This window comes from Sardina pilchardus, chromosome 8 (genome assembly GCF_963854185.1).
Source record: "Sardina pilchardus chromosome 8, fSarPil1.1, whole genome shotgun sequence".
Classification (NCBI taxonomy): Eukaryota; Metazoa; Chordata; class Actinopteri; order Clupeiformes; family Clupeidae; genus Sardina; species Sardina pilchardus.
In genome coordinates this window covers 3905566-3915565 of record NC_085001.1, presented here as the reverse complement: position 1 = coordinate 3915565, position 10000 = coordinate 3905566, and the positions used below count along the sequence as shown (strand labels likewise).

The 10000-nt window shown below is 46.4% G+C and overlaps 2 protein-coding genes across 3 annotated transcripts in view; both read right to left on the bottom strand.

Annotated features, from left to right (window-relative positions):
* Window positions 1-2201, bottom strand: part of rnf122 (ring finger protein 122) — a 32338-nt gene extending 30137 nt beyond the window's left edge. For both annotated transcript variants that reach the window (XM_062542396.1, XM_062542398.1), the window contains exon 1: window positions 1762-2201. In XM_062542396.1, coding sequence (XP_062398380.1) covers window positions 1762-1786 — 25 coding nt within the window. In that variant the 5' untranslated portion in view covers window positions 1787-2201. The remainder of the gene's footprint in view (window positions 1-1761) is intronic.
* A 1278-nt stretch (window positions 2202-3479) lies between these two features.
* LOC134088433 (gamma-glutamyl hydrolase) lies at window positions 3480-9876 on the bottom strand. Its single transcript, XM_062542395.1, has 9 exons — window positions 9675-9876; window positions 9357-9471; window positions 9168-9218; window positions 8618-8702; window positions 7799-7937; window positions 5007-5113; window positions 4739-4832; window positions 4407-4544; window positions 3480-3636 (listed from the first exon to the last, which is right to left on the bottom strand). Exons 1-9 carry the CDS (start codon window positions 9781-9783, stop codon window positions 3518-3520), a joined length of 957 nt encoding a protein of 318 aa, XP_062398379.1. The 5' UTR covers window positions 9784-9876; the 3' UTR covers window positions 3480-3517.
* Window positions 9877-10000: the final 124 nt, after the last annotated feature.

Below are 10000 nucleotides of genomic sequence, written 5' to 3'. Positions count from 1 at the left end.
AGGGGGAGCTGTGGGGCTGTCTGCACGCTGTCCTCGAGTCATTAGGCCACTCATGAAGGCCCAGCCACGAGGCCCTGCCAGAACATTAAGCTCAAGGTGCTCATCAAACATACAGTGCACCCAGCTGCTGATCTGTCTGGGAACATGAATACAGCTGTAGGCTGCCCATTATGTTCATGCAGGCACAAAGATCAGAGATCAGCCAGGGAACATGAATAGGCTACAGCTGTAGGCTGCCCATTATGTCCATGCAGGCACACAGATCAGAGATCAGCCAGGGAACATGAATACAGCTGTAGGCTGCCCATTATGTCCATGCAGGCTCAGAGATCAGCCAGGGAACATGAATACAGCTGTAGGCTGCCCATTATGTCCATGCAGGCACACAGATCAGAGATCAGCCAGGGAACATGAATAAAGTTGCAAGCAGCCGTGATGTCTATGCAGGCGTACAGCATCTGAGATCAGCCAGGGAACATGAATAAAGTTGCAGGCAGCCCTGAAGTCCAGGCACTTTGAATGTATGTTTGTGTTTACTGGCTGATCAATACACACACACAACAGACCCACAGGTCCACCTCAGTGTTATTAAATGAGCAGCACAGAGAGGCCTGGTCCAGTGGCTGCGTACCATCAGAGACTATCAACACACCAGAGCTGGAGGGACAGAGGTGAGACATAAACAAGAAATAACTGCCACTGCTTTTCTTAATCAACTTAATCCAGGCATTTCCTCTCTCTCTCTCTCTCTCACTCACTCTGTCTATCTCTCTCTCTCTCACACACACACACACACACAACCAGACCGCATGACACCAGAGAGGTGGCAGATTGTGTGTGTGTGTGTGTGTGTGTGTCTGGGCATATCACTGTGCACATCAGCAGCTGGAGAAAAGGGGAAGCTTCTCTGACAAAAACAACCCTGACATGCAGCCTCTGTAGGACACATAGATTACTACCACAGCAGCCCTGACATGCAGCCTCTGTAGGACACATTACTACCACAGCAGCCCTGACATGCAGCCTCTAGAGTCTAGGAGATATAGATTAGTCTACTACCACAGCAGCCCTGACATGCAGCCTCTGTAGGACACATTACTACCACAGCAGCCCTGACATACAGCCTCTGTAGGAGATATAGATTAGTCTACTACCACTCTGACATGCAGCCTCTGTAGGACACATAGATTACTACCACAGCATGTAGCAGATAGGTTACCACAACATGTAAAAGAGTTCCAGTCAAGCCACCACATTTATAAAATCAACGCTAAACTTTGGATAATAATGATAACCCTGAACACAGCGCCCAACACACACACACACACACACACACACACACACACACACAGAGAGAGACACACAGACACACACAGAGAGACACACAGACACACACACACACAAATGATGAGAACAAGAACATTGTTGTGTGTCAGTGGGTGACGTCAAATTATGTTGTAATTAATCACTAATTACAAACAATGGCATCAAAACAAATAAGGCCTATAGGACTGAGCTAATTAAATAAAAGTTACACAGTAGGCTAACGTCAGCATGTAGCCTATGCCTGCTTGCAGACAACCAACCCTCAGTGAAGCAGCCTAATCAGTGAGGTAATAAATGGCATTATTTCCCATAATCTCCATCTTGTTTTTCTCCACAACTTTTGCTCAAGTCTTCGACATGACACTGCCATGATGGCAATGATTAGGCGATCTTTCCCCACACATTAATATAATCCACAACGCAAGGTCCTCTTACCGTTACACCACTGGAAAGGGTGCATCAATGGAGCAGGCTCGGGTCTGGACGGAAGAGGGATGTTTATAAACAAAGAGCCCGATGCCCTTTGTCAGACCTATAAATATCTTCCGTTATCACGACAAAAATCGCCAAGCGAACGAATAAACACGCTCTCCCATATAGCCTACTTCACACGCCGAACACTACAATAATAAACACTGCGCTATTATATTCAAGCCTATTCCAAATACGCGCTTTCCACACAACAGAGCTACCGTTAGCTTTAACTTGTGCTCCGCAAGGGACGTGGTGGTAATAACCTTATTGTTTACACGGTGCCACATGACTATGAAAATAAACTAGTGAGATGATCGTGTTTCCCCTGCGTTTCCATTTGTTTGAGGTGTCAAGCAGTTCTCTGTATGATCGCTGATATGACAGCTACGATGGCAGTTACATTACAGCAGTCCTGATTTCCATTGAGGAGCGTAGACCATGCTGGTACTTCCCACCCCCTCAACGACGAGAGACACGGAACGAGGCCAATGAAATGAGTCTTTTCAACCTACGCAGTCCAGGTCAGTGTAGAGTCTGTAGACTACACAACAGTGATCTTGCTGATCAACCTACTGTATGTACCTACAATGAGCTCGACTCGCATTCAGACCCTGTTTTACGCATCGCTGAGAAGATACTATTAATGGACGTTCGATATGGAGACAAAACTCAGTTCAACAGAGCAGACTAGGCGTCTGAACAACTGTTAGGATTCTGTTTATTATTTCTTTTTAAAAAGTAAATCAATTATGAGTTAAAAACAAGAGGCACAGAATAGAGTCAATAGAATGAAACGGTATATGCCTACCAAACCAATAGCAAACTAAGCCCCGGTCAAGTTTATTCATATGGAAACTGCACAGGCAGGTTGCCTGTAAATGACTTGGGGTGGGTGTAGACGAAGTAAACTACAGCTCTTCTGCACTCGTCTCTACAGAGAGAAATCTACTGAATGAAAACTTCATAAATAGGACCTGCGCTGCGCTGACAAGTCCTGAAGCAGGCTGACTGCTGCCCTCTCCTGACCACTTAGAACCGGAGGGGGACCGATAGGGAAGCCCTCCATCAGATGGGTTCCTCGGGGGAGGTTCTTTTAGAACGAGTTCCTCAGAACGGGTTCCCCAAGTTCGTCTGTGTCTCCCTCAGTCAGACAAACTGGTGGAGGAAGTTTTGAACCGGATGGAGATCCGAATGCTCACATTTCAGGGATTTGAACAGCATGTGTGCAAGTTAGGACAGAAGCCATAGACATGATAGTACAGGATCCACGGGCATGGCATACGCCATGATGCCAGCCTCACCATGTGGGCACAGGATCCACGGGCATGGCATACGCCATGATGCCAGCCTCACCATGTGGGCACAGGATCCACGGCCATGGCATACGCCATGATGCCATGTGGGCACAGTATCACAGAGACTCCAGCCTGAGGGGCCTCTGGGGTCCAGCACACACACTGGCACTGGTAACCAACAGCAGAAAACATGAAGGTGCCAGGAGGACACTACAAACAAACAAATAAATAAACAAACAAACAAACAAACAAACAAACGTAAACACCACTTGCTACAACTCGATGGGGGGGAAGAATCAAAGACAAAATCAATACAGTTCAAGAAAACACGATGAAACTCGATTCTCCAAAATAAATGTATTTATTTAAACACATAAAAGGGAAGCATTAGTGTAAGACGTTTGAGTGACACTTGTGTGCGCTCAGAAGAAATAGGCTTGTTGGTATCCGGTAAAGTTGGCGGTGTAAACAGGGCTATAGTTGTAGATCAAAGCCGCGTTTTCGTCCTCCGGGTTGGCAAAGTGATGAGAACTCTTCCTGCCTATAAGGGATATAAACACAATGGCATCGCAGACTTTAATACATACATTATTTCACTCAGCAAGGATACACACACGCACACAAGTGCCCCAAATCCCTCTCTCTTTCCTTCATATGAGCACATTCACGCGCGTGCAACACACACACACACACGCACACACACACACACACACACACACACACACCCCAAATCCCTCTCTCTTTCCTTCATATATGAGCACATTTACGTGCGCGCAACACACACACACACACACACACACACACACACACACACACACAGAGCTCAAGATTCCTACTAATGTTATCGAAACACCACTACAGCATTGGGAGCTGTGAGTTCCATGCCCACACCATAGAATGATACTGTATACACACACACACACACACACACACACACACACAGTTGCCCTCCACACAACTGTCCCTATCTACGCCACACAGGAGACTGGCCAACAGAGATGGACACCAGTAACACACACACACACACACACTCTGTACCTTCTCACAGAGGACTGGCCAACAGAGATGGACACCAGTAACACACACACACACACACACACACACACACACACACACACACACACACACACACACACACACACACACACACACACACACACTCTGTACCTTCTCACAGAGGTCTGGCCAACAGAGATGGACACCAGTAACACACACACACACACACACACACACACACACACACACTCTGTACCTTCTCACAGAGGACTGACCAACAGAGATGGACACCAGTAACACACACACACTCTGTACCTTCGTTGACAAAGAAGTCTGCGAGCAGCGTTGAGAGTCGGACGGCGTTGACGGAGTGGGGGAAGTGGTACTTGGGGTTCCACTGAAAGCGGTTGACCTCTGGATGCCACTGGACGCCGTAGAAGGGGTACTGGCGTCCTGTTTCACGTGACACATAAGTCAGATTTAAAACGCTTAACTGGAAATCTGTATGTTGTGTGCAACAATCAGTGTGTTGTGCAGCGTTGAGGATGTGTGTTTCTGTGGAAATCACTGTGTCATATTGAGTAGCGTGTGTGTGTTTCTGTGGAAATCAGTGTGTCGTGCGTGTGTGTGTGTCAGGGTCAGGCTACCTTCCATGGTGGACACAAAGACCGATCCGTCCTCGGCGACGTTTGTGGACAACACGGAGAAGAACTCCCTCAGTGGCGCATTCTCCTGGAACACCTGCCACCACACACAGCAGGAAAGGATGTTCTTAGCATACCTCAGTGTGTGTGTGTGTGTGTATACCTCCGTAACATTGTAACACTATTCTACAGTTACACAAGTGAATCCTCCGCTGTAACACTGTGTTCTACACTAACACAAGTGTATGCTCGCAGAAGTGCCTGCGCTCACCTTCTCCGTTACTCCGTAGTGATGGAAGTTTCCGGTGAGAGGTTCCTGGGCCAGAGCCCTGAGGAGGTCCGGAGGGAAGCCCTCAAACATGCGGCTGGACTGGGCCTCTGGGGCAGGAGAGATGGGCACGGGCAGTTAGCACTTTGTTCTACACATGAGTAGTAGATGTAGTACTGATGGAGGTTCTTACATGCAGTATCACTGATGGAGGTTCTACACATGCAGTAGTACTGAAGTACTGACTGATGGAGGTTATACACTTGCAGTATTACCAAAGATCCGCTTTAACCCTCTCTGGTATTACTGATGGAGGTTCTACACATGCAGTAGTACTAATGGAGGTTCTGCACATGCAGTAGTACTGATGGAGGTTCTACACATGCAGTAGTACTGATGGAGGTTCTACACATGCAGTGGTACTGATGGAGGTTCTACACATGCAGTAGTACTGATGGAGGTTCTACACTGTACATGCAGTAGAACTGATGGAAGTTCTACACATGCAGTATTACTGATGGAGGTTCTACACTGTACATGCAGTAGAACTGATGGAAGTTCTACACATGCAGTATTACTGATGGAGGTTCTACACTGTACATGCAGTAGAACTGATGGAGGTTCTACACTGTACATGCAGTAGTACTGATGGAGGTTCTACACATGCAGTAGTACTGATGGAGGTTCTACACATGTAGTAGTACTGATGGAGGTTCTACACTGTACATGCAGTAGAACTGATGGAGGTTCTACACATGCAGTATTACTGATGGAGGTTCTATACTGTACATGCAGTCGTACTGATTAGGGATGCACCGATCCGATATTTGGATCGGATATCGGCCCCGATATGAACAAAATAGCTGGATCGGGGATCGGAAAAAATGAGCCGATCCATGGGCCGATCCGAATTTAATATAGTCTCAAAAAAAGGCTGAGCCATGACGCGCAACCAGCTAGCGCAGCTCACTGCTGCGGGTTAGAGTGTGCCTCACCTCACTGTGTGCTCTCAGTGTCTAAATTCATGGATGGGATAGATACAGATACCAAATTTATGTCATAGGATCAAAAGAATATCTATACTAACCACCATTTGTCATAGATTAATTACGATCTTCATGCGTTTTGTTGCATTTAGGCAACACGTTAATGTGTAACAGTCAACAAACTACTCAAACTAAACACATTGTCATTTTCATCTCATCTGTATAAACTGTTCTTGGTATAAAGACATGCAAATGTTCAAATTGGCTGTTAAAAACGTATCATTTATTAGATAAAACGTACAACTTCTACCGTTTACCACCATTCAAACTCCGTGTGAACTAATTAGTTTATCGTGGGGAAACTGCGGGACCGTACCACTATGAGTAAATAGAGGGGTTTCGCGGGTGACACCATTTTGGCAGGGGTGTTTCAATGTATGTCACTAATATGGGATTTTTATCTGCGAAATAGTTTTTTTGTTAGATTTATTATTTAGTAATAACTGTGAACTTGAATTTGAATGCTGTTCCAAGTTGCTGCTGGTGTACAACTGTTTATTTTTAATACTAGTAATATAATCAATAATGATGATGATAATTATAATAATAATAATAATAATAATAACAATAATAATACATTACCTTTATATCTAAGTGTTATTTTATTAGATTTTTTTTAGGAAAGTAATGTTTAGTTAGGGAAAGAATGAAGAATGAAGTCAAGCCTGACGCCTTTAGTCTTTTCCACATGGTGAGGTATACAGTTTATTAATTAACAATGGTATCGGATCGGTATCGGATATCGACCGATACGCAGAGCCCAGGCATCGGTATCGGTATCGGGACTGAAAAAGTCGGATCGGTGCATCCCTAGTACTGATGGAGCACCATCATATGCAGTATTGCCAATAGAGGTAATCTATGCAGTATTGCCAAAAGAGGATATATGCAGTATTGCCAAAAGAGGTTATAGCATATGCAGTATTGCCAATAGAGGTTATAGCATATGCAGTATTGCCAATAGAGGTATAATCTATGCAGTATTGCCAATAGAGGTAATCTATGCATTATTGCACTCTGTTGAGGTTGATGGAAATGAGAACTGAGAGGTGAGGGGGGCGGAGGACAGTGGAACAGGAAGTGAGATCACCGGGAGGTCACCTCAGCCTGGGACATTTATATGCAGTGTAATCAGTGGCCATTCAGCACGGGCGGAATCGTCTCCCCGGGCAACCAAAGTTTCCATGACACTGCATTGTGATGACTCATCAGGACAGAGAAAAGTGTGCATGTGGTAATGACGGCACCGAATCCTCATGACAGCGCCATCCTATTAGTGTGTGTGTGTGTGTGTGTGTGTGTGTGCGTGTGATTGCCACAGTGTGTACACACATGCTGCTGTTTGCTCAGGATATGACACAGACAAAGGATGCGGGGTCAGGTATTTTTAGGGCGTGCAGGAAAAGAGATAAGAATGCTGTACGGCATTATATCATGCCACACTCATGTACCCCCCCCCCCCCCCTCCCCCCACCCCAGACAGGTTGGCAGGTGCAGAGGCCTCCGATCTGGGTTTGTGGTGGAGTAAACCCCTCCTGCGGCCAGATTCAGAGGTGGTTCGGTTACCTGTGCTATCTACCTGTGCTATCTACAGTACCTGTGGTCAAATTGAGAAGCAAGGCAGTGCCCATCTGCGGTCAGATTGAGGGGCATGGCGACGCTCTTACTGTACCTGCGGTCAGATTGAGGGGCATGGCGATGCTCTTACTGTACCTGCGGTCAGATTGAGGGGCATGGCGATGCTCTTACCTGGGGTCAGATTGAGCGGCATGGCGATGTTCTCTGCGGTGGTGTTGGTCAGCAGGTCCTCTCCGGCCACCAGGACTGTGAGCAGCTGGAACCCCATGCAGGTCCCCCACAGCGGGAAGAAGTCCCCCGCGTCATTGGCCTGGAGGAGAGACAAGCATGTCACACCACAGGACAACACAGCAGTCAGGATACACGTCACACCACAGCACAGCACAGCAGCCAGGATACATGTCACACCACAGCACAGCACAGCAGTCAGGATACACGTCACACCACAGCACAGCACAGCACAGCAGTCAGGATACACATCACAGCACAGCACAGCAGTCAGGATACACGTCACAGCACAGCACAGCAGTCAGGCTACACGTCACAGCACAGCACAGCACAGCAGTCAGGATACATGTCACACAACAGGACATCAATCAGGCTACACATCACAGCACAGCACAGCAGTCAGGCTACACGTCACAGCACAGCACAGCAGTCAGGCTACACACCACACCACACCACAGCACAGCAGTCAGGATACACATCACAGCACAGCACAGCACAGCAGTCAGGCTACAGGTCACACCACAGCACAGCACAGCACAGCACAGCACAGCACAGCACAGCACAGCAGTCAAGCTACACAGCACACTACAGCACAGCAGTCAGGCTACACACCACACCACAGCACAGCATGTCAGAGTATGCGTTCTGAGTGCTTAAAACTTGTTTCTATAGAACAGAACTTTACTAAAACGGCATGAGGTCAAATGGGACATTCTTATATATCCTTTAGTTCACACACACACAAACAACACACACACACACCTTTACAGCAAGCTTGTAAAAAAACGTTGCAGTCCGGGCATAGTCTGATTCCACCAGATTCACTGCTCCTCCAATGAACAGCAGGCTGTAGAGAAAGAGATTCAGATAGACACACACACACACACACACACACACACACACACACACACACACACACACACACACACACACACACACACAGACAGACAGGCAGACAAACAGACAGACAGACAGACACATGATCTCAACTTAATCATAGAGATCACAGGACTCACACAGGGAAATGCTGCCATCTAGAGGGCAACTACAGACACTTCTGAGTCTCACACTGCTACGCTACAGTACCCCGTCAAAAAATGTAAGCAGTAGTCTACTCATCTCATCCCACATTCTTGGTAATATGTACATTTTAAGAAATTATAGGAAATTGTGAAACATATCTAAACTGTTAATATAATTATGTAAATAAATACAAATTATATCACAGGCCTAATATATCACCACCACAGGTATGATACAACATACTTTGGACATCACATCGCCACCTGCACATGAGGAACTCTTCTCTTACCCGTTTATTTCCGCGAAGATTTTCTCATATTCAGCTTGGGTCAGGTTCAACCTGCAAGACAGCAATGTTAAGGCTTTTTAAATGTCATAACATTGGGCACGCACAGTCTCAAATATTACATACATACATACATACTGTACATATACATACATACATATACATAAGCATGCACCGTAAACCAATTCGTACCTGATTGGCATCACTCGGCTCCCTGCTGACTCGATGTACTTCACATAAGAGGCAGGAATGTATGTTTTCCCAAATGGTCTCATGTCATCATCAGACACCTCTTGGGTCAAAATCCCTTCAAAGATTGGAAACATCAGTAGCCTATGTCACTGTCAAGTCAGCATATATTTTCAGAATGATAAAGCACACAAAAAGTATCTTGCTTATCTCTCGAAGTTTATATTGGTATTTAAAATTGCTCAGCCTTCAGTAGCCGCGTGTTATAACGTTTTATAACTATTGTACTGGACTCACTCACCACACTGATAGCAGACCTACCGATAATTGGCCGCTCATTAACGGGCGCGCTTGGACGTAGTTCCATCGCCGGTCGTGCTAAACTCACACTCAGCGCAGAGAGAAAAAGTAGGTGTCCCAATCGCTCCATCCTCCAGGTGTTAAGAAAGTCCGACCTGCAGAAGGTAAACAATCAGCCTCCCGGGAATCTCCGACTTCTCACTTCTGAGCGGAGGTTATTTAACCCGCTGCGCATGGCGGAACACCGGAGGAGGAGTGGCCTCGGACTTTTGGAAGGAAACAGAAGTGGTCAGACCTTTACGGTGTGTGTGTGTGTGTGTGTGTGTGTGTGTGTGTGTGTGTGTGTG

Excerpts from the sequence above, each read along its gene's own strand:
- LOC134088433 (XM_062542395.1), bottom strand. The coding sequence starts at position 9,783 with ATGGAGCGATTGGGACACCTACTTTTTCTCTCTGCGCTGAGTGTGAGT. Across the intron at positions 9,472-9,674 it reads TAATGAGCGGCCAATTATCG|GGATTTTGACCCAAGAGGTG; the intron begins GTAGGTCTGCTA and ends CAATCTTTGAAG. Across the intron at positions 9,219-9,356 it reads AGCCGAGTGATGCCAATCAG|GTTGAACCTGACCCAAGCTG; the intron begins GTACGAATTGGT and ends GCTGTCTTGCAG.